At 41.5% G+C, this 27,675-nt stretch overlaps 2 protein-coding genes across 5 annotated transcripts in view; one reads left to right on the plus strand and one right to left on the minus strand.

Moving 5' to 3' along the window:
- Positions 1 to 290: 290 nt before the first annotated feature.
- On the plus strand, positions 291 to 27,113 carry NT5E (5'-nucleotidase ecto). The gene is made up of 9 exons (XM_069804803.1): positions 291 to 976; positions 5,568 to 5,790; positions 10,948 to 11,136; positions 15,665 to 15,862; positions 17,361 to 17,512; positions 20,760 to 20,868; positions 21,660 to 21,809; positions 23,359 to 23,559; positions 24,454 to 27,113. Exons 1-9 carry the CDS (start codon positions 638 to 640, stop codon positions 24,609 to 24,611), a joined length of 1,719 nt encoding a protein of 572 aa, XP_069660904.1. The 5' UTR covers positions 291 to 637; the 3' UTR covers positions 24,612 to 27,113.
- The window catches only part of SNX14 (sorting nexin 14), a 57,687-nt gene continuing 57,121 nt past the window's right edge, over positions 27,110 to 27,675 (minus strand). For all 4 annotated transcript variants that reach the window (XM_069804802.1, XM_069804800.1, XM_069804801.1 and 1 more), the window contains one exon: positions 27,110 to 27,324. In XM_069804802.1, the coding sequence (XP_069660903.1) occupies positions 27,286 to 27,324 (39 nt within the window). In that variant the 3' untranslated portion in view covers positions 27,110 to 27,285. The remainder of the gene's footprint in view (positions 27,325 to 27,675) is intronic.

A 27,675-nucleotide genomic window follows, 5' to 3' on the forward strand; every position in this document is an offset into this window, starting at 1 on the left:
GTAACTCTTCCAAGGGCTGAGATAGCACTCTTTATTTTAAGCGTATTTGGAGAAAGAGGAGGAGAGAGGTTGAGTGGAACCCTTAAAACAAACATTTTCATGTGAAGGTTTGGAACTCCTTTCAGCGTAGTAAACATTCACCAAGGCTTCCTGTAAGCATTGGAGTTTGTCCTTTCGCTGCTGGCTCAATTTTCATCTCGTTTGACCTCCTGCAGCCGCCTGAAGGCCCGTCTGCAACCCGGCGGCAGCTGTGCCCTGGGGAAGGACGGGACGAGGGGGGGAGAGCTGGGGCTCGGAGAGCCCCGAGGACCGGCGGCCAGCGCTGTCGGCCAGGGGCGCCGGCGAAAAGCGCCCGGGCGATCGCCCCCGCCGAGCCCTCGCCCCCGCCCCCGCCCGGCAGACACGGAGCACCTGCGGCTTCCGCGCCCGACGGGCGGCGAGGGCCCTCGCTGCGGGCGGCTTGGCGGCCAGAGGCTCCCCGGGGCAGCCTTGCGCGGGTTGCCCGGCGGCTGGCTCGCCCGCTCCGCTCCGCTCCCCTCCCCGCCCCGCCGCGGCGCTCGCCGTCCCTCCTCCCTTCCCGCAGCCACCCCCTCTCCCGGTACCGCGGAGCGGCGCGGAGCCCCCCCCCCTCCGCGGCATGGCGGGGCGGGCGGGCGCGCTGTGGCTGTGCGCGGCGGCGGCGGTGCTGTGCGCGGCGGCGGAGCTGCGGCTGACCCTGCTGCACACCAACGACGTGCACGGGCGGGTGGAGGCGCAGGGCGCGGGGACGCGGAGGTGCGCGGGCGCGGAGGCGGTGGCAGCGGGCTGCTTCGGCGGCGTGGCGCGGAGGGCGGCGCGGGTGGCGGCGGAGCGGGCCGCGCACCGCAACGTGCTGCTGCTGGACGCCGGGGACCAGTACCAGGGCACGGTGTGGTTCTCCCACTTCAAGGGCCGGGAGGCGGTGCACTTCATGAACCTCCTGCGCTACGATGCCATGGTAAAGCGGGCCGGGGGCGGGTGGCGAGCGGCGCGGCGGGGGGCTCCCACCCCCCGCTCCCCACCTCGGGTGCTGGGGCTATTCCTCGCTTTCCTCCCCTGCTGCCGTTTCTTTTGCATTGCCGCCTTTGGAGCGCGTAGCATTGCATCAGAGAAGGCTGTAGGTTAGGCTAAAACCGTGGTCGAAGGCGGCCGGGAGGTAAGCAAGGAGAAGAGAAGCAATGGGATAGGTGACAGGCACCCGGCCGAATAAAGTCGTGAGCTGGCAGCCCCACGGGCAGCCAAGGACCGGGAGCCAAGGCTGCACAGAGGAAAAGACAGTGATGCGGTGGAAGAGCTCCCTTCGGGAGAGGCAGGGGCTTGAGGCAGGCAGGGGGCTGGACGGGCTCTGTTGGGGAGGGGTAGGCAGAGGCATGGAAGCGAGCCCAGCAAAAGCTGGGCAAGGAGCCTGCCCTGCGATGGAGGGACTAAGCTCGGCCGAGGCTCGCAGCCTGCGCCGCTGGCTTCAGTCCTGCGGGAAGGGACAGGTGGCGCATGTTGGCAGCGCTGTTTCGGAGGGCAAGGATTTTTGGTTTTCATCAGTCCCACCCTGGGCGTGTCCAGTCCCACCAGAGCTGTGGTCATGGTGGGGTGTAAGGGGCTGTGTGTGACTGGCCCAGGGACTGTAACGGCATCATCTCTGAGGGAGCTCTCTGAGACTGTGCCAGTCCCGCACCTTTATTCTGTCTCTTTTGGTCGTCTGAGTGCTGAGAGGAAAGTAGAATTTGAGACTGATATTGGGGGATGTCACTCCATGTCCTTCACTCTTTTGTCTCAGGGCAACAGCCTGTTAATATATAAAGAATTATCATGCCTTATTTTGCTTGCGTACAACCCCAGAAGGGAGGAGAGAGATTAAAGTTATGTTTGAGGGTGAGTGCTGTTTGAGAGTGACTGGGTGTTTATTTCATCCCAATTGACAGCTTGAGGGGCAAATCTTCAGTGCATATCACATCCTCTGTCTTCATCTTTTTAGCCTTCTCTGGAAAGGACTGCACTTTCCTTTCCCAGGTAAAAATGGCTTCATCCGTTTCTTTCCCTCTGCCTCAGAGCTGCTACAGAAGGGAAAGGGATGCCCTAGTACACTCTCCTAGGCTAAACACACTTCATACCAGACAGACAGGTCTGTGAAGGATACTGCTCCCCGTTCACATGGCCTAATGAATGGTTTCCTAACCATAAAACTAACATTAACAGGGTTTTTCCTCCCGATGGTGACAGGGAGGAGTGTGTGCATTCAGGACTCACCCTCACTGAGATCTAGGGAGCACTTTGGGGTTCTGCAGTGCAGGAATAGCTCGAGGTGTTTTTTCCTACCTTTCTTCCCAAAGCTTACTGCTGGCTGTCATTTCTTGTGATCATATCACAGGACGAAATTCTTTCAGGCAAAATCAGCAATGTTGAACTAGTGCTCAGTTTCAGAAACACGTTATGTAGGAAGCAACTGCTGACTGTTTAGGAGATCCCATGAGCTTTTTCGTCAGAATAAGATTAAAAAATGATTCCACACCATACTGGATAGCCAGAGGCTTGTATTGGATGCTAATGCCTTATGTGAAGTAGTCAGCCACTTGCTCTCTGTGGAGGTGCTGCATATTATAATTGGAATATTGTCAGTGGATAGAAGGGGATAGGATAGACTGAGAAGCTACAGAGTTTTTAGCACTTTTCTCTGCTAGCCGAGAGCCTGAGGACAGATGCCTAATGTTGGGCATCCTTTTTGGTTCTTCTGTCCATGGACCATGGGGGCCATGCAGTGGGGATGGTGGCCGGGGGTGGGCACAGGGAGCAAGGTAAGAGCCACACTGCAGAAGGTGAGCTAGTGTTTCTTTAAGCAAAATTTGGGAAGTCACATTCCGAACAGAAGAGGTGGGGATTACTGAACTGGTTAAAAGTGAGATACAGGAGTAGGATTACAAACAAGCTGAAAGAGGGAACGTGAGTCATAGAAGTTGTTATAGGGTGGGGGCAGGAGCCATAGGAGGATTTAGGGCAGCCAGGCAGAGTTAGAGGTTTGTTCCATGAATGGGACAAATTTCCTTTTTCCTTTTTTAGGTTTCCTCTTTTCTGATTTATGCCCGTTATCACCTGAAGCCTATTTTCTCCTGTTTAGCTAGGTATTGCCTTCCAAATTTTCTTGGCACTAGCCTTGCTTTTTGGTGTAATTAACACCAAAATCCAAATTAAGTACCACAAAGGCAGTAATTGGAGGGGTGATAGAAGTCTTCTAATTTTATTTTTAAGTTGCATCCTTCTGTTAATTTGTATCCTGATTTTGCAATATTTTTAGCCTGGTTTCTTGTGAAAAGGAGGATTATATGATCACATGCTGTGTGCCCGAATATTTCTGTTTTTTCCCCCTTGTGACTTACACTTATGTTGGCCAGTGGATTCAGATTTGGTGAAAGGATATTGCACAGGTACAGAGACCTAGAAAGAAGCTCTGGACATGAGGGTAGTTGGGTAGAGTACAGGAACCCCAAACGCTCCACATCCTCCTCCCAAAAGGAGGAGCTGCATCAAAAATAAAACTATTATTAGCCACCAGTGATTTCTCGTGAACAAGAGACTTTATAACCACCCACACCATGGGAAAAGTTTTGATCAAAGCTTTTAACCTAATGGACATGAAGTAATCCAAATGCAAGATACAAAGCCAAGAGAAACAATGTTTCATAAGTGGTTGGTTGGGGGATTCTTTCCCAACAAGCTAATGGCAGTTATATCCAATTCAAATTCTTACTTCATTTTCGACCTTTTTTGGGAGGTTTAATTGCATATTTAGGAGGAATGGAAGGCATATGCATCAGCCAAAAGGAAATAGCTTGATACCATTCTGAGATGCTGTACCAGTCCATGGATGTCTTTTCAGAACATCAGGCAGCATCTCCTTAGAGTGTTATTATTTTTTTAATTATTTTTTACAGCAAGTTAGACTGCAGTTAGAATACAGTTTGAAATGGAATATAATTGGAGTGCATTGTGTCTTCCCAAGTCAGGATTTTCTTAAAGATAGTTCTCGGTTCTTTTGAAAAAGTGCTGCAGTAGCATGCAAACAATTTGGCTTCTTTCCTGCAGTGTAAGTAATGTTCTCACTAGTGTCAGAAGGAGCAGTTGGTTGCCAATGCAAGTTACTGCCGATACCCTGATTTTTCACAGGGCCATTGACTACCTGCCTGTGGGGATTAGAGGAGTCAGGAGTCTTTGTCTCTTCTGAAAGAATGACACTGCCCATCAGTTGATTGAAATACTGAGATTCCATGCCTGTAGTGGTTTCATGGTCTTGCTGGGGTTGGAAAGTGATCAGGGTTAATGTAATCTGTTTGGGGAATAAAAGTTGGAACAAACACATAGGGGTTGTTTATCTAAGTAAACCAGAGAGGTATATAAGTTTTTTTTAGATGATGTATGTGACTTTCCTCACTTTATCTTCAGAAAGAAATTATGAGCACACTTTTGTCTGGAACTTTTGGCACACTTTTGGCCCATTGGCTTTAGCACCCCTTTCATGCTTTGCTCCAGTTGCCACCTGAAAACTTGTACCAAGTTGCCATGTACCAAGTTACACTATTACCACATTTCTGTAGATATATCTTTTCCTTCATTAACACCTAAATATGCTACAAGGTTCTTATGTATATTGTGCTTCTGCAAAGTTGCTGTCTGTGGAGGTTTTGCTGGCTATTGCCAAACTTGCAGGTACAGGCATGTGGCAACTTAGGCCGAGCATGAAAAAGGGGCGAGTAGGAGAAACTTCCATGGTCCCTTAAGGTAAGTCCGTTTTTGTCTGCTTAACCAACTTAGAACAACTAAACGTTCTCATCTTGTTGGTATTACCTTGCTAATAAATAAACTGGGCTGCTCGTTTTGTGTGATAGTCTTAGCACTTCACAGTGTTAGGCACACACCTGCATGTGTGCGCACACACCTACTATGAACTGTCTATGGAGATTCTCCCTAGTTGATAAATGTTAGGGCTTCCACTAGGTAATGATACTGATGATGGCTAGAAAATTATATTTTCTTGTTACATGTTAAAGCACACGAGAACTCTTACAAATGTGAATTAAATATGTTTAAAAAACTATAGTCCAAGCACACACTCTTAAAATGCATGTTTTGTTTAAAGATAACAAATATTGTCATTGTCATTTAACAGATTCTTCAGTATTTTTTTTAAACAATGTATTTTCTGTACACAAAATACATGTTTTCCTTTGTGGTTATTGTTAATCCTCTTTCCTGCAGTTACAGGATGAAAAAACAGTGGGTTTTAATCTGGTATATGATTACACTTATTTAGATAGGTTTTAGATTTTGACTTTCACATCTGTATTGATATAAGGGAGCCTGAAAAGCAAAAACCTAAACGTAAAAAAAAAAACCATTTCTGTGTTTGTGAGAAACAGGAATGTGCTGGTTTAGACAAGATAGGGTTTTCTTCCCTAGAACATAGACTTTGTTTTCTCAAACATACCTTGTATACCATTTATGATAGTATTTAGACTGAATATTGGAGGTAGGGTCTTATATTTTCTTCTTGCATTTCACAGGCTTTGGGGAACCATGAGTTTGATGAAGGTGTGAGCGGATTATTGGATCCTCTTCTTAAAAATGCTAATTTTACAATCCTGAGTGCAAACATTAAGGGGAAAACCCCATTAGCAAACGAAATGATGAAATATGTTAATCCTTTTAAAATAGTACATTTTGACTCAGAATCAGTAGGAATTGTTGGCTACACTACAAAGGAAACTTCTTTTCTTTCACAGCCAGGTATGTTTTCATTAGTATATAAGTTTATATCCTTTGTTACTATTTTATTACTTGCCCACTTGTTTGAATCCAAAGATGAATGTTTTCAGCTGAAAAATTAGAAGTTTGTTGTTTTATCAGTATTTACTTGTATTATTCAACTTTGTAACTGCCTGATTTTTAAACTGGAGAAGGCTTGTTAACATTAAAAGCCATTTTCATACAGACTTGAATTATTTAGCATCACTGAATTATCTAAGAATAAAAGAAGGTCAGTGAGATTGCAGGAGAGCTGGGGATGGGGTTTTTATTGTTGATTGGGTTTTTAAATTTTTTTTTTTATATATTTTATTGTTATTTATCCATTTTAACAAATGTTAAAACATGAATATAGCTTGTCTCCAGAGTGAAATGTGTTCAAACCAAGACATTTCTCTGTGTGTTGAAATTTCGCTCTTGGATGCCTCCCTGCTCAAGCCCTAGTAAAAGCAAGGAGAGCTTCATATGCGTTTTTGAAGCAGAAGTTGCCCAAGATGTTTTTAGCCTCTCAAATATTTCTAGAAATTAGACTACAGAAGGAACACCCATTCAGCTTTTACCACAATTGCTTAATTCATGAGTAAAATTAGAATTGATGAGGAAAAAGACTTCTCAATTTCTGACTATTTTTTTCCAACATTTAAGGGGTTTTGGTTTGTTGAGTTTTGTTTTTCTTTAGTAAAATAAAATAGGCTACGGGAATGAGAAACACATTTAAATCAGCTGTAGGAGATCTGAGTCACTGCCTGCTCAAAGCTCAGCCCTCCTCTGACAAAATCAGACCTTCTTCCGTGGTTTTTGCAGTAGTGATGCCCTAAAACATTTTCCACGTTGAAAAAGGACTTCATATTATTACTTCTCTTTCTATTGCTTAGTAATAAAGTAATGCATAGCTTTCTTGAGAAAAGGAATATTCAATACTTTGAGGAAGTATTAGAATATAAAGCTGTTCTTTCTGTGCTTTTTAATTCCTATGCTGCATGTTTAAACTATCAGGAAGTGGGCATCTGAGGTCAGAATAGACTTCTGGATCTCACTTCTATTTTACAGTGGTGTGGTTTTGGAGTCCTTTCTTTTTCTCCCCCAATGAAAAAGTATATTGATCTGTATTTTGTGTAGGCAATAGAATTTCACCTGTGCTTGAGGGCATGAGGGTAGATATCATCTGACATCATGCTAAGTTTGAAAAATGGACAGATGGCCAATATTGTTCTTCATTAAGGATTAATAAAATAGATCTCAGCTCTTCTTCCAAACAACTGTGTTGGTGCAGTAAGGTCATCAAATTAACTGTCTTGCAAATAAATGTACTAGAGGAAAAGCCAGATAGTGTTGGAATGATTCTCTGAAGCATTTAAGTACATTTCTAGTAACATCTAGACATCATACTGAATGCCTTAGTATGCTAAGATGTTATAACAGAGACCACAACTAGAAAAAACAGTGTTAAAAGGGAAGGCTTCTTAGGTTCATAGATGGAGCTGAAGCAGCCCTAAGCCAAGTATATCCCACAGTGTAATTGAGCAGCAAGCAGGGCAAATTCTAACAGCAACATTTATAGTGATCAGAGTTTTTATAATTTTCCACTTTGCCTTCTCAGTGTGTGGAGGAACATTTGGAAGCTTTGAAAATGTGAATTCAGGATATGTTAATATAACTCAGTGACTGTGTATCACCTGTGACCTAGCAATCCTTCAGACTGATAAAATCATGCACCGTGGGTCGGTGACAAAATAATTATCAACCTAATTCCTTAATTCAATGAATAAGATACATTGTGAATTTTAAATTCAGCACCTTGCTTATCTCTACACACTTCTTCAGATGATTCAGTTTTCTCAGACTCTGCAGCAATTGCTTTGGCATGCTGTACACTCTTATGGCATTCTCAAGGCAAATAGGAAGCTTGAAAATGCTGAAACATGTGAATGCCTACAGGACTACATTCCGCGGAAATCTTTTGAGTGTGATTTCTTCTATTGTTAAATCTCAATAACTTCCACACAATTGCAAAATTACAACTTGTACTTTTCATAGTCTGCTTAAAACAGCTATCAACATGCTTGAGCAGAGTATAAAGCCCTTAAATCTCAGTGTTTCCATTGTGAAGGAACAATTAATCTCTGCTGAAGGTACTGTTAATGTTACTGTTTGGAAACCATAGGGATGGGGAACTCTTAGCACAATTTATAAATTACAGCCAATTGGCAGTTCTTCTAAAGTTCTCCAGCTGTATACAGCTATCTCAGCTGAATGCCCAACCAGTTTTTCCACGTCCTGCAAGAGTTGTTCATAACTTGGCACATAGACTGAGTTGTCTATGATTTGCTTTGCACTGATAATCCCAAGGCCATCTTTCCAGTGTTTGATGGTACCAGCTCACTTGCTTTAGTTCTGCTGTGATGTTGTAAACCCCACAAAATAGTTAATGTCTTTATCTGTACTCAGAGATGCTACATACACATTTGGTGCTGTGAAATAATAAGTCTCATTTTGTCCACTGTCTTTTCATATAAGGTGGAAACCCAAAGCTGCTTACTCTGTAACCCTACAGGAAGCAAAATATTTACTAAAACTATCAATTTGGCAGAGTTTTCTAAAATGGAATTTTAAATTCCATTTATTCCACTTTATTCTGGCTAGCTTGCATAATATTTGTAACATGCTGCCAGTTCTTTCTCCTCGTTCATTTATAGCACAGTTTGGATGTTTTACCTGAAATTCTACCCCATCTAAAAAGAGAAGGGGATGTCACATCAATTTACGGCCTTGAAAGAGAACTGAAATACTGACATGAGCAATAACTAACTCTTAAATAACCACTTTATTTCAGTTCAGATTGTTTTGAAAAATGTGCAGTTGAGTGCTAAGCTTTTTGCCTGGTTTCTTAGAGAAATGAGCACTGTGTAATTGCTCTTACAGTCCCCTGCTGTATAACTTTTGAACCTTTTGGCCCATTTCAGCTCAATTAGATCAAATGCTGAGATGACTAGGATATGAAGCTGTGTGAGGTGCCACGGCTGGGTCATGGAGAGGGGGTGCAAGAAGCCCCTGCAGCCCCCAGGCAGGAATCCCTTTCTGAGGGTGAGGTGGGCAGCAGGCAGTCGCTGGGTGGGTGAGGTTTGTTTGGTTTAGTGTGGGTTGAAGATTAATAATAATATGTCTTCAGTGTATGGTGCATTGTAGGCTGCAGTGGTGTAGCGGTGTAACAGAGCTGCTGTTGATGGGAAGAGCTTCGTTATCATGGGCCACCTGGCTGCATGCCATGGGTGAAGTTAGCCTGCAGGCAACTGCGTGCTAGCACAGGTAGTCAGCGGCTTGCCCTTGCTCTTCATTTAGAGAACTTTTTTATAGAACTGGTCCCTGGACCGTGGTGTGCATGGCCATTGTAGCTGGTCCATGGGTGGTGAGATGAGCACGGGAAGGGCCTACACTCAAGGAGCATTTCTTGGACTTCCCCTTTTGAGAGTAGCTCTGCATCAGGCCCAGCTTCTGTCAAGCATAGGGATGTACAAAGAGGGGCTGAAGCCGGTAGCTTCCTTCAGCCTGGAGAAGGAAGGCTAAGGGGGAACTAAGTGCAGTCTTCCATTGTCTTCAGGGGGTTTATAGAGAAGACAGGGACAGACTCTTCCCAGAGGGGCACAGAGAAAGGACAAGAAACAATGGGCTCAAGTAGTACCACAGGAAATTATGGTAGGATGTAAGGAAAAAATTTGTCACGGTAAGAGCAGTTAAGCCATGAAACAGGTTGCCCAGAGAGTCTGTGGAATTTCAGCTTGCTCGGACAAGACCCTGAGCAATCTCATCTGGCTTTGAGTTCCTGCTTTGAGTGGGTTTTGGACTAGATGGCCCCCGGAGGTCCCTTCCAACCTCAATTAACTTATGACTCTCTGATTCTAAGAAGAGGTCCACAGGAAGAAAATGTGGGGATGCAGTGCACAATTCATTCTGCAATGTGCAGTACAGAGATCCCCTCTGGCAGTAACAGAACTATTCAATGGGTGTGGTGGTGAACCAGTTTATGTAACCCTCTTTTATCTCTTCCATTGTAGCAGCTTCCTCTTCATTTCCTGAGACATGTTGCACTGGATTGTGAATTCGTTTCACTCCTCCCTTTATTATGAAATAATGTAAATCTTTTGACTTTAAAAGCATATTGCAAAATGGTTTGATCAAAAAACTCTGCAGGAAGGAGAGGAATTAGGTAGAGGGGGAATTGGTAGAAATGTTACTTGGTTGTCTTCACCGGAAAGTTTAGGATTACAGTTTGTTGACTCTGTTCTTAAACTCTATTCTTAAAATTTTGTCAAATAAATTAGCCTCTTATATAGGGAGTTGTTTTGCACAACCCAAAACACTGTGCCCAGGATAAAAGAGCATGTTTGTCTAGGGCTCTTCTGTTTGTCACGTTAGAATAATATCAGCAGTCACAGAAACCTTGCAGAAAGATTGTGAGTTGCCCAACATTGTGGTCCAGAAAAGGCTTCTCCATTCTAGTCTTTCTGTTCTTTATGTTCTCGTTTCAGGATGGTAGCTCAATTGTGTGCTGTGCTGTATTGGTATTACTGAGAGTGGTTCACATTAGGTGAGATAATTTGTGTAAAAAGGCAATTCAGAGTTTAGTGCAGGACTTTGAAGAAGCTGCTATTTAAAGCCTCGGGGCGGGGGAGGAAAGAATGAGATGAGTGTGGAGTAAAAAGAGAGAGATTTAACTCGGGAGAAGATCTTAAAGAAATAAAATTTGAGAAGAAAAAAAGCTTTATAGTACAATACAAGTGTTTATACTCAAACACTTACTGACATATTTAGTTTCCTTTCTCTACTTAAATAATAAAAGCCATTCAATTTTTGATCCCACAGTTGGTGTCACTGGAATTTTTTTATGGAGTTACAAACTTGTTTAGTATGGGCAAGTACATACAGCTCAGTGCAGGAATGTTGTATTAGTCTAAGCACACAGGTGCTCCTGAGAGACTGGACCACATCAGATCAGGAGTTTGAACCAACTAAGGGCATTTGAAAGCCACTGACATTCAAAGTTCTGATAGTTATACAAAATAGTATCTGATATCAACTACTTTTTTTTTAAACTAGTAATGTACTTTGTAAATACATTCATGTTTGTTTTTTATTTTTAAGGGGATGATATAATCTTTGAAGATGAAATTGAAGCACTGCAAGTACAAGTCAATGAACTTACTGCTATGGGAGTGAACAAAATAATTGCGCTAGGACATTCTGGTTTTTCTGTGGACAAAAATATTGCCCAGAAAGTGAAAGGAGTGGATGTTGTAATTGGAGGACATACAAACACATTTCTCTATACAGGTATTTTACTTCTTACTAAAGTGTTGCTTCTAAATCAAAGCTGAAACTGTTTCTCTTTAAACTCGGAGAACGTTCACAAATACAGTTTACTTCTGGCTGTACTGGGCCAGATTCATAGCTGGTACCTATCCATAACTACCATGGAAGAAATTAATTTAAAACAGTCTGTGAGCAAGAAGTGCCCTAACTCACTGAAAGGTTCCTTAATGCTGTGGATGTTCAAGGTGATCTGTACAAAGCAGGACAGAGGAATAAAGGTAGTAATACTGGTAAATTACTACCGGGTATATTGTACCTGTTTCAAGCTCACACATATAAAGGAGTAAATAAGATGTTTACATTTAAACTTGTGTGTGACTTAACCAAAAAAAAATGAATCATATAAGACTTCAAAAGTGATACAGATGTTGATTTTCTGTAGAATCTAATTCTGTATTCGTAGGTCTCCATTAGCCCTGCCATTAAAAAACTTTTCCCAAGTTTCCTCTTTTTCAGTCCCTCTTTTAATCTCTGACTTTATTCTTCTTTTCCCTAGAGGTAGACATCATTCCAGAGATAGACACTGTTGATCTGAGTTCTTCCGCAGCAATGCTACTTTAGGCAAAACCTGCCATCAGCAGCTTCTCCAGTGCTGCTGCCTTCCCTGTGCCAGTGTGTAAGGACACAAGTAAAAGAAAGGCTTGGTTTTTTTAAACCACCAAAGATAGCTCATTAAATTTAGCAGAAACTTCATTAACTGGTTGAGACTATAACAGGAACTTTCTGTAATTTTCAGTGAAATTTCCCTTGTGCCCTAGTCACAGGGGTAGCACCATGTACCCTAGGAATTTAATCACTGTCCATTTCATGCTCTTCTCTCCCTGCTCATCTCCTCTCACTTTCTCATGCCTTTTTTGTCTCATCCAGGTTCTCACCTTTTACTGTCCCACTTGTTAAAGAGAAACAATCACATAGCTACATTTATACATTAAACAGTTTGGAATATCTCTTGAATTTGGCCGTAGGGAATAACTTTGATCACTCAGCTGGAGCCACAAAGCGTTTACACGTCTAGCTACAAGTCAGAGGCCACAAACACTTAGCATAGGGGTGCAGCAGAGAAGTGACCAAACTGGAACAGATGACAGGACCATCCATCCCAACGTCTTGTCTCCAAGAGCGACTGAGGGGGAACGGTGAGGGAAGAATGGACAAGCCTATAGAGATGCTGTACTCAAATCTGGCCCTATCTCCTACCAGCTTGTGGCTCAGGGACTTCCCAAGCCAGCAGTGGTGTCTTGGTATTTACTAGCTCCCACTGGAACTTCTCTTCCCTGAACTTGCCCCATCTCCTCTTGACTGCCTTCAGCCTTAACGACAGCCGGTGGCAGGGCATTCCACCACTGACCTGCATGTCCTGCAGAGACCTTGGTCTTTTGTCTGTGTGCAGCCTGCTGCTCATGGGTGGCATTTTTCAGCAGTTTTACTGAATTGGTTTTGAGATGGGAAAACCAAGGATGCACACAGTATTCAAAGTGTGCATTCATCGTGGGTTTACACAGTGGAATCCAGATTCTTACGCACAGGCTCGTTAGTCAATGCCTGTGTAGCCGTAGTCGTCAAAATGCCTTATTGGTGTGCTGCAAAGCGGTGCCACTGTTCACGCTTTGAAATCGCGATCTGAGGTGCTCCGGGAGTTGGGATATCTGAGTTCATATCCTGTCTAGATCTGTAGGAGTTCACATGCACATCTCTTGTCATCCCAGGGAGTACCCCGCTGTCAGACTTGACTAGGTCAAGCTGTTCCATCTCTCCCCATTTGAAGCTGTTCTAGATCCACAAGGCCAGAGAGAGCACAGAGGATGGGACTCTGCAGCCTTCAGGTTAATGACCTCAGCTGGGAGTGGGTTCTGGTCCCTTTTCCAAAGGCTGTACTGTTTTGATAAAACATGTCTCTCTTACTTTTTTATTAACACTGGAGAGGTGAGAAAAAATAAAAAATAAGAAGAAATATCTGGGGGAGCTACACCAAAAAATATGTATCCACTTATCTAGTCAAAATATGTTTTTTCACAGAATGTGGTCTGAGTCTATAATTTTTATTCCAAGTGGTGAGAAGCACTTGCTAGTCTGTCCAGGAGCACCATGAGTGCACTTGAGTCAGAGCCGTCAGCCAACATTTGCAATGAAATAGCCACATCTCTGGAAGTGATTTGACTGCAGAGTAAAACATCTAATTTTAAATGTCTGCACGTGTGTGTCTATGTGTACATATAAGCTCTCATTTAAATCAAGAGATGTAATTAATAAATGGCAGCAGAATTTGGGAGAATGTTTCAGCTCGGTCTAAGTGGAGACATACCACCTGGTCAGCTGAATCTCTGGCTGTCATGGGAGTTGAGGGACATACTGCCCATTCAGGCACCTCCATAGAGATATCTTAATATAAGGGCCTAATCTTGGACTAGTCCAACCTATCTGTCTCTAACACATTTGCAAATCTCCAGTTTCTCCACAGATTATGTGGCAAATGTTGTCTTGACTTGTTCAGGTGTGCTTTGGGTTTGTAGAAGTGATTCAAACACTAGTGGTAATTTTAGGCTAGAGCATTTTAATTTCTGGTTTTCATCAGAAAGGATGTTCTGAGAATGTAGTGTGTTGGCTAAAACAAGGTGAGAAAATAGGAAAGTGTTACAGGTTCTTCAGTTACCCGGTGTGAATTTGTGCATTTGTAATGAAACAGCATCTCACAATTTGACTGAGATGCATGCGTGAATTCTAATGCTGTTTTCTTTGGCGATAAGATGCCCTGAAAAGTCTTTTCATTTCGGAAGGAACACATTTGTCTTACAATGGAAGAATGTCATAGTGATAATTAATCCTGCAAGAAGTATCAGTATCACAAAGTATTTCTTTGAAAGCAAGAAATGAATAAGGCTCTGGACAAGCACTTAACCGTGTGCAGCTCATGTAAACTAAAATGATGACCAGAAGGCATGACTTTCTCTTGCTAATGCTCTGTTTATTTGAGGACTACACAAGGACAAGAGATCAAAACTGATTCCTTTTTCAGTTCCAAAAAACCCAAAGCCACTTTTGCATGCATAAATACTGCAGTGTTCTCATTAACTACAGGATTTCTTAAATTCTTCCCACAATAAATATCGAATAGTGAAGATGCACCACCAAGAAACCAACTCTGTCAGCTAGGCTGAAAGTAGAAAAACTAGTTCTCTGGTAAATTTTTTTCAGCTTGTAGTTTGTTACAGCTATTCTCCCTGGAGTAGGAGGAGGGATCAGAGATAAATAGGAATAATGTTGGAATTGTACGAGGAACATTTGTCATGCTGCTTATCCCAGGATTTCATATTAGGTAAACAACTTTAAATGGAAGGAAACCAGTTGTTCTGTGAGCAGTGGAAGTGAAAAGCCTGCTTTCCTCCAGATTAGTGTCCTCTGTGCCTGCTTCCCCATGCTCCCGTCCTGCTGGCGCCCCAGCTCTCACCGACACATGGGTGGGAAATGCTGCTGGCCTTGGGACAGGAGCGAGCAGCGGGCTTTGGCAGGGCTGTGCAGTGGGGCCTGCCGCGCAGCACGTGGTGCCTCTCAGAGCTGCCCGACCTTGGTCTTGGCTGACAGTGGGGTAGAAATACTGACGGGAATAACAGGAGGGAGTGATACTACTCGGATAATATTATCAAAGAGATACAGGGAGAAGGCTGGTGGCCTTGAGACAAGAGCTGTGCTGCGTAGTTTTCTTTGCCACTTTCCTCCCCTGTGTGGTTTCTAAATCCTGTGGTAGCCTATGCCAATTGAGCTGAGATCTCTTTTCTCTGTAAATGCCTTGCTTTAATCTGTCTGTTTCCAAGTCCTACATCTAATCACTCTTCAAACTTTGCAGGTTGATAAGAGTTTTAAAACCATGACCACATAACTCTAATGCTAATGAAGTTTCCTTCTGCAGAGGGTTTGCAGCCTGTCGGAAATTTTGGAGACTGTTTGGTGTAGTAAAAAAAATCGGTTGAGCGTATGCACAAATTCACAGAACTGCTTGTAGGTATTCCAACTGCATATTATCAATAAAAATATATTAGACTTTTTCATATCAAGAAGTCCTATGTATGTTTTACTAACATTCTCATTTTCTATCTGATGCAGAATAATGTAGTGTGAAGGCTTAACAATAAACTTTTCAGCCAGAGGCTGGTGTGTGTGTGCATTAATTACTGAGAGGTTTAGATTGAAATAATTGGAATGAAAAGTTCTTTTGTTACTATTGTGACATGATGTCATGGAGGAGTGTGCTGTCACAACTTAAAAAACACTGTGGCAGTTATTATAGCTCATGTCCTGAAAACAACATTGTCTCATATGAAATAACATAACTGAACAATCAAATGTGTGCTTGTCGTCCAATACTTTCATTGTTGTTTCTGCTTAATATCCTATTTGGTTTTTTTAAGGCTGAGAAACATTTGAAATGTCATTCTAATAATTCCTTGAAGGTCATGTGAGCTGAAGACCTGCTTTACATGTTTGTTTCATGCAGGCAACCCACCCTCTACTGAACAGCCAGCTGGCCCGTATCCATTCATGGTTGACTCAGATGATGGGAGGAAGGTGCCAGTTGTACAAGCTTATGCTTATGGAAAATATCTTGGTTACTTAAATGTTACATTTGACAAGGAAGGAAATGTAGTTGAAGCAGTTGGAAACCCCATTCTGCTGGACAGCAGTGTTCCTGAAGGTATGTGGACTAGACATTTGAATTTGCCTGCAGCACTCTACTACAATTCAAGTGTTATTACGTTAAATACACAGTACAATGTTGAAGAAGAATTAAGCTTTCTTCCTGAGCTTGCAGTTCTCTTCTGTGTAGGGTTGTGTTACAATTGTACCCATTTGCCTCTATTTCTCTTTCTGAACAGTGGCCTTTGAATATGTACAAATTCAGTGTACGTTTTTGTCCATTTAAAATCACTGAAAGTCCATTTGTAGGAACTCCGGTGGTACACTACCTTACCATTTAGCACAGCCAATTTAGCTAGCCTTGTAATTATGATTTAAAAGATTATGAGGACTAATTTAAACTCTTTTGCCGAGGGTGGGTTCTTCAGAACAGAGTTTAGGGCAATATAGGAAAGTGGAAATGTTCCAGAAAAAAATTTGAATACTCTGGCAATGTGCAAATATAATACATAAACCCCACGTCTTCCTGTTTTCAATGCTGAGTGTGTTCAGTGTTTCAGCTCTGAGACATTTAAAGAACTGGGAGGAGGAGAGTCCTTCTGTTGCTTTCTGTTTGTAGCTCTGTCTGAGCTCTGTTACCTGTTTTTCATCAGCCCTGTAATTACCCGTGGTTGGTTCTCTAGTCTTTGCTTCTTGTCTAGTGTTTGCTGCATGAAGCTCTGAGGTTTTATCACACTTTCTAGGTTCTACCAGAGTCTTTATAAAATAAATCCCTTAAAAATGACTTGTTCATAGATACTCTTATTTACTAAGTTATTCTTAGTGATCTGTTTATGTAATGAGATGATGTAAAGAGACTTTACATTCTCTCTCCGACATCAGGAAGAGTAAAAGTTCAGATACATAGGTGCTCTCATTTTACAAATTATGTTGCTGACAGTTACATGGCAAATTGCTTAAAACGAATAGCTGATATAAAACATTTGTGACATTATCTGTCTGTATGTACAAGTATCTTTGTATCTGGTTTTTTTCCCTGAAAGAATTAGATTTGCACCTGGCAGAAAGATATACATAGAGAATTAATTTCTATAAAGGGTTTATTCCTTGATGTTGATATTAGAGCTAGTATTCCTTTTAGCACTACGTTAAAGGGGAGGAAGCTATAAATAGAAAAAAAAATACTATGTCAAATAAAGACCAAGCTCACTTGCATATTAAAAATTCTCTCACCTGTCAAGGTAGGTGCTACAAACCCCATCGGTCAGTGGTCAGAGAGAATAGGACTGGGTAAAAATATTTTTAAGTGTTATAGAAGAGATAGCATTGCCTAACAGGAATAGCTTGTTCACTTCATTGTCCTGTCCTGCCTGCTCCCTTTCCAGGCTTTTTTGGAAGTGAGTGTAGATGTCGTGTTGCTTGAAGAGCCTTTAGGGAAAGTGTAAAATTTTAGAATCATGAAGAACAGGGTTTTTTCCTAAGCTTTGTATTCACTGAAGTGTCACTAATATGAGATACGTGTGATGCTTATTTTACACTTCTGTACTACTTTATAGATGAGCACATTAAAGAAGAAGTGGAAAAATGGAGGAAAAACCTGGGCAATTATTCCAAAGAGATTGGAAAAACTAGCGTTTACCTGAACGGTACAAGCCAAGCGTGCCGTTTCCAAGAATGTAACATGGGAAATTTGCTTTGTGATGCTGTGGTAAGACGTTGCCACCACAGGTGGCAATCAAATCTAAGTGTTACTCCAGAGCTATCAGATTAAATGCTCCCAGGCTCCAAACTATCAGCGCACAGGTTCTGTGCTGCTTTCCAACACCGTAACATCTAGCACGCTCCTAGAAAGATCTGATAGAAGCAAGGCTATAATGAATCTTCCCGTGTAGAGTAAGGAGTGGTTTGTTCTTTGTGTATATCCTCCTATAGAGAACAGCTTGTTCACAGCTGGCTCTGAGGCTGCAGTTTTAAGAGACATGGCAGTCTGATCTAAGAGCCCATTTCTCAAGCAAGGAGGAGAGCTCGGCTCTCCTGCCCCTCTCCTGCCCTGCTGTCAGCCCCCTGCTCACAGCATTTGCCTTCTGCCCTGTCATTACTCACTGGGCTCTGCTGTCACTTTTTAATGCACTAAGCCAGGAAAAAAAAAATCTGGGTAGTTTCCTGCCAAGTTACTGATACGAATTGTCCCCTTGAAGAGCCCGGAAGGTGCCAGCTGAAGCAAACGAGGGGGAAAGGCCATACACAAGGCTGGGCACAGAAGAGGTAAAAACCCCCAGCCCAGAGGGAGGCACTGGCCCCTGCTGCATCCTGACAGGTATCACTAGGCTTTAACAGTCACATAACACCAGAAGGTCTCTTTATGAGAAGTCACTTCCAGTTCTTAAACTAGCTGGTTTTGATTGTTTTACTGTCCCACAGTGGTATCATTTCCTTTGGGTGCTCCAGGGAAAAATGTTCACTAATGTGACTGTTTCCAGAAAATGAGCATTGCCATAAATGTCCCACGGCATTGCGGACAGGAGCCAATTAATAATCATGAGTTTTCATTTAGATATGTCTGCAAGGCTATTTATCCAATCCATGTGATTCCTTTTATTGTAATCCTTAAAGTAATTCTTAGTTCATGGGATAATTTCCAAATTAGATTAAGATTTGGGTATTCTGCATACAGTTCTACTAAAATTGCAGCACCTTGCTTTTTTTTCCTGCTAGACTTTTTAATATTTTTATTTGAAAAATGTGATCAAATGTTTTGGCACTTTTCAAGCTTAAAGAAAGTAAGTGTAATCTTTCAGAAGTCTGTAGATTTTCTTGCTATACATTGTCTTGGGAGGTCAAATTCTACTTTAGTTAAATTGATGTCTCTAGACAACCACCTGCAGTCATCAGTAGATATATGGATTACCCTTCACGTTCTTTGCCTTGCAAGTTCGACACTTGCTTTCCTGTCCACTGCCATGCATTCAGGGCTATGAAGGTAAAAAACAGACCTGCCTGTTCCACAGACTTTCATATTTAGAGTTGTCCTGGAAAATGCAGACATTGCAAAACATAGAAGATAGATTGATTGAAAGGTTGTACTGGGTCAAAACAGAAGACCATTTAGTTCGGAGATCCTTCTCCAAGAGTAGCCCAAAATCTCCGAATAAAAGGTTGACAGACCCAGATGGCATTTTTACAAAGGACTTTAAAGGAACTCGGACGTGAAAAGGCTGTGAAATTGCTAATAGCACTGTGTGAGCTCTTGTTTCAAACTGCCTCTGCTCAGGACTGGAGAGTTGCAATCCATTCATTGATTATGAGTTATGAACTTAAGAATATCTCATGGATCTGGCCATAGGGAATAACTTTGATCACTCAGCTGGAGCCACAAAGCGTTTACACGTCTAGCTACAAGTCAGAGGCCACAAACACTTAGCATAGGGGTGCAGCAGAGAAGTGACCAAACTGGAACAGATGACAGGACCATCCATCCCAACGTCTTGTCTCCAAGAGTGACTGAGGGGGAACGGTGAGGGAACAATGGACAAGCCTATAGAGATGCTGTACCCAAATCTGGCCCTATCTCCTACCAGCTTGTGGCTCAGGGACTTCCCAAGCCAGCAGTGGTGTCTTGGTATTTACTAGCTCCCACTGGAACTTCTCTTCCCTGAACTTGCCCCATCTCCTCTTGACTGCCTTCAGCCTTAACGACAGCCGGTGGAAGGGCATTCCACCGCTAGCCTGCACGTCCTGCAGAGACCTTGGTCTTTTGTCTGTGTGCAGCCTCTTGCCCACTGGCTGGATGCCCGCTGGAGGCCAAGGAGTAGTTCTTGCACTGGAACACTTGGTCCCTGTCCACCCTCTTCACACACTCATGATTCTCAAATATTTTCCTTCCATTGTCTCTTTACCAGGTCAGACAGTCTGAGCCTACATAATCTTTCTACATTCAGAAGCTTTTCTCTGTCTTTGCTGATCTTTGTCACCCCTCTGAATCTTTCTTAGTTTTTTTACCCTTCTTGAAATGACAAAACACACTGATTCCCACCCAGCCTCCACATGCCCTTCTTGATTTTATAGACTTCTGTCGTGTCCTTCCTGTATTCCTTTCTTTGTGAGACTGAAGAGTCATAATCGTAGTCATTCCTGTACGGAAACCTATCCCTCCCTTCCATTATCCTTGTTTCTTTTCTCAGCCTTTTCCTGTTCTACTTAGTTATTTCTGAGGATTAACACTGTAGGATTATCATCCCTATGCAACTGAGTAAATCCCTGGTCTCCATTTTCTTTACTGCTTAGAACGCCATTAGCAAATATTGTCTTGTCCTTGCATTTTGTCAGAGTCTTGCCACTGTTGGAGACAAGACGCTGTGCAGAGTAGACTTTTGGGTCTGATCACGCATGCCTGTTTCCTGTTCCTCCACTCTTCTACATCTTCCTAGTTTGCCAAGACCATTTGAAATAGTAAAAAACAATCTCAGAGAAGCTGAAAAATCTTAATTCCCTGAAACATAAAACAAGGGCTAGATTTATTTGTACATTCCCCTACATGTTTTTAACATACAGCTATATTTAAGGTCCTTTTCACTTCTCAATTCTCCAAATATGTTCAAATCATTTGTCTTTATCACAATCGCTGGAATCAAAAAAAATCATCCTTCCTTTGTTCAGCTGGCCTGCCCTGGTCATGTTATATACATGCAGACTATGGGAGAGTCCAAGAGTTCCTTACAGAAAAAGGCAAATTTTTTTCTTGTTAAAAGTTTAAAAAAGCAAAATACTTACTTATTTTAATGGGTTTTGCCTTGTGGTTTTTTAATAATTAAGTGTTTTACAGTGGGGCTGAAGGTAATGTCAAAGAAGATATAAAACGTTTCTGTCTCTTCAGTCTCAGATTGTATTGGGTGTAAATTTCCAGAGCATAGACTAAGTGAAGATTAAAAATCAGTTTAAACATTCTCCTTTGGTAGCTTTATGAGAATATCGGACGTCCAGATAAAAAGTCATGGAACCATGTTTCAATGTGCATCCTGAATGGAGGTGGGATACGGTCACCCATTGATGAACAGACCACTAATGGTATGTAAAATTACAAGTTGAATGACAACGTTATCAAGAAGGAAGAATCAAGTTATCATGCAAGCCTGAACAGTGTTAGGTATGGGCTTGTTTTGATGGGATTTGCACAGTGTTTGGAAGTGATTTCAAACTTTTTGAAATGGTTATCCATCATTGGAACACAACTGCACTCAGGCTGACATTAATAGAAGTTACTAGCATTGTTTGTACACAATGCTTTTTATAATTTCTCTCTCTCCTTACTGCCCTGGAACAAAAAGAAAGACAGTGGATATTCTTCACCTCCTACTATAGAGGGTCATCCAGTATGGTTGCTGGGAGCCTTCTGTAGTCTGCTGTAGAATAAGTAAGTTCTGGTTTTTTCTCAGTGCTAAGGTTTTACAGTTTTTATTTTCCTGATGCCACATAAATGAAACCTGAAAACAAACACCTTTTTCAGTTTAGCTAAATCTTTCTGTAGGACTATGTGAGTAAATCTTAAGCAATTGGAAAAATTGCCTGACTTTTAGTAAGAATAGCTAAGTTTCTTCATCTTTGTAAACTCTTCTAATAGAGTTATTTGAATAGCAATACACACAGTTACAGATTTATTGGCCTTGATACTTGCTGGATGATAAAGATGCAGTTTCTTTGATTGGGACAATATATGTGATTCTCACCTCTACTGGCCCTCATTTTCTTAAATTGTATTTGCCATGTTCCTTGTCAAAAACATATTGTTAAATGAACATAAAATGATTTTGTAAACTTAAAAAAAAAAGAAAGAAGTAAATAAAGTCTCATTCTCCCAGGTAGCATTACTGTGGAAGATTTGCTGTCTGTTTTGCCATTTGGAGGTCGTTTTGATTTGGTAAGGGTAAAAGGCTCCACTCTGAAAGAGGCTTTTGAGCACAGTGTGCACAGATATGGAGAAGGAAGCGGAGAGCTGCTGCAGGTTGGAGGTACGTTTTCTTCCTTCCTCTTCTTGGTTTTCCAAACAAGCCATCCCTTCTGTTGGCCTTGTTTGTATTACACCTGGAAGCCTCTTTAAGAATAGAAATCAAATTCGCCATACATCCGAGCCCTGTGCCTCACATGTGCCAGCTAACTAACACTGTTTATCTTGTGTATGCTTAATTGAGCCACTGCAGAACACAGGCCATCGCTGTTCCCTTCAGCAGAGACAGGATTCCCATTTAGTTCAGTAATCTGTAAAGGCAGCAGTTTAACACGTCAATTAACTACAGGAAGATATAATTGAGTATAGCTGTTAACACAGTAATAGGTACAACAAACTCCTGTTTTCAGTTCTTGACTGGCAGCCTACCTGAAACCCCAGACTGGATGTCTCTGCCAATTGTCGCCAAATTTCAGTTTATCAAAATCATTTTGTGCCATTGTCTAATGATTGCTGACAGTTTTGGAGTTAGTCCAGGTGGGCTATGGAATTGCTCCAGTGAATTTCTAAATATTTTAGGGATGAACAGTTTGTATTAAAAACACGCATTGCAGCTCCCCATATATTTATCCAGATGTGTGCTAGGTTACAGTCACATTTATTCCTGGTCTGTGATGCAGTGCAGATTTTATTGTTTATTTAGCAGAAAAGCTAAACTTCAACAGCAGGGGCTGACGGATTTTTCCCCCCTCCGTGCCTCTCCCCCCACGTAGCCTGGTGATGGGGGCATTACTCCCACCATGTGATTTAGAACCCCCACGTGCCAAGGACACAACCCACATCTCGCACTTTCACCAGTAAGTTACCACTAAGGTAAAGCAGCAGGAGCCCCTTTGCTTGCTGCCTTCTCACAGAAAAAGAAGATAACTGATAGCTCTGGAAAGGGTTCAGGACAGAAGATCCAGAGCAGGCAGAGCACCAGGGCTGGAAGACCCTCTGTGCTTTGGATGAGCTTTAGTGGCTTCTTGATCAGCAAATTCTTGGCAATGCTGTTCTGGGGGGCCTAGGTCTCCCCAGGCTTTGACTGAGGAAGGCTCACAGCTAGAAACGTTACTTCTCCTACAGGGAGTAGAAACTACAACTTTCAGCCCTGGCTTGGCTTTCTTTTTTCAGGACAGTACTTATTATCCATAATAGCTGCTAAGTTAGGGTGGCTGGCTGGCTTTAAAAGAAGCCATGTCTGCCAACAAGCCAGGGGAATGAGAAAGCATATGACTACAGAAATAAGGGAAGGTATTTTTATCTTGCAGTATGCTAATCCCATGAGTCGTAATTTTCTTCTGTGGAGTAGCGATGAGAACAGACGATCAGATAAGTAACTGAGGTAGGACAGTGCTTCAGCAATTCTCTCATCTATCTCATGAATTTTCTTGCATAGTTGAGTGGCATGCAAGGAAGATAAGGCATTAACTGGTGTAATTCAGAACAATACAACCTCTCAGTCACAGAAGCTAATGTAAAGAATCAGCTGAAGATGATGGAGGATGCTGCTTCTAGCCCTGTATGTTCAATAGGCACTGCATGAAGTGGCATTCAAACGTGTATTTTTGTAGGCATCCACGTGGTCTATGATCTCTCCAGAGACCCAGGAAGCAGAGTTGTTAGTTTAGAAGTGATTTGCACAGCCTGCCGAGTCCCAGCCTACGTCCCACTCCAGATGGATGAAATATACAATGTGACTCTTCCGTCCTATATGTTATTTGGAGGAGATGGCTATCATATGCTGAAAGACAAAAATCTGGGATACAGTAAAGGTAAGTATGGGCACCAACAGGGTAGCAGACAAACAATTCCTAAAAGTTAAAAGATCTTTCTATAGTATAAGTCTCAGACTTCTTGCTTTTACCGGATAGATTCAATTTGCTTCCAGTCTGACTGCTCTGGATTGGTAGTTTTGGTTGTAGCCAGTAACTGGCTACAGTTACAGTTACAGTTTATTTTTTCACATAAATCATAAGCGTTTCAAAGAGAAACTGAGCCTTATCAATTCAGCACTACTTAGAGAGCAGTTCTGAGATCATGCTAAACCAGAAAAAAGCCAAGACCACACAATAGAGAGTACATACTATGTGTACTGCCTTGCACTTGTACTCATTACTGAACAATGCATCAAAAGGAAAGGTGATATTTTCTTCAGACCTTAAATTTCCACTGTACAGAAGTATTTGCAAAGACAGAATTGTCACCTCTACTACTAAAGGACATGCAGCTCAGGCGAGCAACACAGAGGCCAAGGGGAAAGATGCCGACTTGCTCTGTGGGAATTAGCCTGCCCCTCCGAAAGCAGCGGGACTCTCACGAGTTCCACAGGCAGCAGCACGCAGGGTGCCATCAGATGCTGCACTAGGGAAGCAGAAAGGAAGTGTTTTACAATGCTGTCTTAAGATCTGCTATAGCTGCATGCAAACTTAGAAATTCAGCATTCATACCAAAAATTCTGGCTACAAACCACCACAGATGTTTATCCATGCACAAGAAAATTCTCCCCAACCTTGCCCTGTCTTGGTGTATACTGATTCAGCATGGCAAACTGTAGAAAATAGTTTGCTTTAAAACTTGAGCTAAAACTGCAATTTTAGACAGGTTCTCAAATTTTGGTTAACAGCTAGGCTGCTGGAGAGAACAGTTTTGTTTGTTTGTTTGTTTAGGTGAACCTGATATTGAGGTTGTTTCCCATTACCTCCAGAGAATGAAGAGAGTTTACCCAGCAGTTGAAGGTCGAATAAAGTTTTCTTCTGGCAGTCTTATTGAAGCAAGTCTTACCCTGATTTCTGTATTGTTCACTGTAACGTTCTTGCATACTTGATTTTTGCTCACTATGTTTTCATTTGGAGGAAGGCAGGAGGAGAGATGATGCTGATGAAGGGAAAGAGAACTGTTCTCTTGTCTTACACCTTAAAATGAATGAGTGTTTAGGTTTCTGCATGTCAACAGTAAACAGCACAAGCAGTTGGCTTTAATCTGGTAGAGTCATTGAAGCACACGGTGCAGAACGAGTAGGCGGAATTCATGACTTCTCTTCGTTGGGATCAGCAGGTACCCGTAATTCAGTCTGAGGTTTCAAGAAGCAAAGTTCCAGTGAATACTAATGTTCCATCACGAAACAACCACTCGCCGAAATGGGATATTTTTATTTTTTAAAACTCTTTTAAAAGCTGCTTGAGATAATGAGTTGATTAAGAATCTGATTCCAGTAATGTAAACAAGCTTCTAGAAATGGATTTATTATAGATGCATATACCTTTCTTTGATCTCCACTCAGGGTTGAAGCTTTCAATCTAATAATTCTACATTGCTTCCAGTCATATTTATCATACATGCACCAATGCCTGTAAGAGCTGGATTAAACTCAGTGTCATTAAAAGCATGAGGTCCATTTACAAGCAATTAAAAAAAGTTTTTCCATTTTACTTTTGAAGATGCAGCATCTCACTTAACATTTTCCATTAATAAAGGATGCAATGAAAGCTTGACTTGATTTTGGTAAATGTTAACAAATTGAGTATATATACTTCACTGGGGACTGCATCTAGAGTGAGAACACAATCTATGATAATGTTTCATAGAAATATGCTCAATTTTACACCTTTTTCCAAAGACCAAAGCACAGGACTGCTGACCATTACTCTGTATCAGTGTTCAGAGAGAATGTCAGATACACACATTGACTCCTGCAGCACTGTGGCATCCTTTGGCAGTAGCCCAGTAATGGGGCTCTTTACAGCATAACCTGGCTTTATGGTAATTGTGATCACAACTCAAAAGCCTGTCTCTTCTATGGGAGGGCTGTGTTTAAAAAATACACAGTTGTAAGAGATAGGCTAATGAATATAAAATCAGAAATCAGATTAAATGCTAAGTGTACATTCCTGACACTTTATCAAGAAGTGACTGCTTACAAATGAGTGCAAACGATGATTATTTTTCTAAGATTGTTCACATTTGGAATTTTGACATCAACATGTTTCCTTGCTGTTTACTGCTGTATTAAACTGATTATCAGTGTTTTAAATAAGTCTGCTTTGTTTTTCTGGAAAGCGCACTATAGTCTTTTACGGACCAAAGCTACTTGCCTCTTAAATTGACTGCACCTGCAGATTTCAAGGAGAAAGTGCATTAAAATATCAGTATGCTTAATTTTTAAGACCTCATTAGCTTCCACATAAATTCAAGAGTTGCGCATGAAAAGATATGGACTACACAGCTGCATTAGGTAAGCTGTGTTAGAACAGGGAGACAAACAACAACTGACCTTGACACACTACTAGTTATAACGTGGCATTGATGCTTTGTCAGTACCAGTCCCTAAAGTTATTAATTTACAGAATGGTCTTCCCAAATCAACACAAAACCAGTAACAGAGAGTGCACTTATGGACCGAGCTGTGCCTGCATGCCAAATTTAAGGAGTTATAACAACTCCTTTGTCATATCTGGAGAGAAATAACGCTTTTACCTTCTTTTGACAAACAGAAGGAAAAGGTATGCAAGAGTAATACAGCTAAATAATGCAAATTGTATTGACAAAGAACACTAATATAGCATTAGATTGGTTTGTTTGTAAAAAAGGAGAAAATGGTTGTTGTCTGAAAAGAAAAATTGAGGAATGCCTATTAAAATATCTCTGTATTGTTCTGCGAGTAAAACTTGTTAAAAATCCACACATGAAAAGTCCTTTTCAAAGTCTCTTTTATAAAGGCTGGGCCAACAAATTAAGATTTACAGGAAAAATCTTCCACACATTTTTATACTAATACATTTTTTAAAAATGCTATGAACAGACTCACATCCTCTTTCCTAAGCCTGTAAAGAGGATGTCAGAAAAAAAACCTGACAAACCCAGATAAGAAATTTCAGAAAAATAAAAGCTAAGGTAAAAGTCAAAACCACTCTTCACACCCATTATTATTTTAAGAGTGCTTTAGATTTGAAGGTCAGATATTAAATAAACTGAATTACACACATGGTTTTCCATGCTCACGGAAAGCATGGAGGCCAAAGATAGTTCTGAGATTATTTGTATGCAACAGATTCAATCATGTAATTTTGTTTTAAAAAAATTAGTAAGATTTGTTAAGACAGTTAAAAATAACTTCATGGGAGCATTCTATAACTTCCAAACAATTTTTCTATATACCCTTTAAGGAGGACAACTGTAATTGCTCTTTTAGCAAAGCACACATTGGCTGATCTCCCAGCTGTCTTATTGTGTGTCATCCTGTAATTTCACACACAGAGATTTGGGGGAAATTTGACTTTTACTGATAACAGCTAAAAAAGATTTCAAATAAAAAGTACAGATATATTAACTTGTAATTGGTATTAAATTTTAATGTCTTTATTGCATAAAGAGATTTTTTTTAGAACTTAAATTTTATGTTATTTACAAGAAAATATACAATGCAAGGTTAAAATGTCACATGTCCATTACAATAGTGCACAGCAGATGTTTCTACCAGGTGTTCACCAAGGTCCCTGCATTCACATCCAACATGACACAGAGCTAGCTTCCTTCGGACCCTGTTAAACAGTAATGGGAGAAAAAAAAATACAAAGTTTGAAAATGCATATTTACATATAAATTACTGAACCAAGCTGCAATGATTAATGGTATTTGAAAACATCCAGTTGAAACCAGAGTTAAGAGAAAGGAAGGCTACTGCCTTCAGGTTTTTAATACTCTTTCTCAAAATAGGTATTTTCTTCTCTCTCTGGAAGTTCTCACCTCCCTCATTCCTAACTGCTGAATACAATTTTCTTAACACAGCAATTTTCTGCTCTGGAAGTGGCACTGGCATGATATTTTTTCAACTGGATTTCTTTCCTTCTTCTGCTAGGAATGTTTCTCCTCTCCCAGCTGCCCCTTTTACT

This window comes from Haliaeetus albicilla, chromosome 17, assembly GCF_947461875.1.
Source record: "Haliaeetus albicilla chromosome 17, bHalAlb1.1, whole genome shotgun sequence".
Taxonomy (NCBI): domain Eukaryota; kingdom Metazoa; phylum Chordata; class Aves; order Accipitriformes; family Accipitridae; genus Haliaeetus; species Haliaeetus albicilla.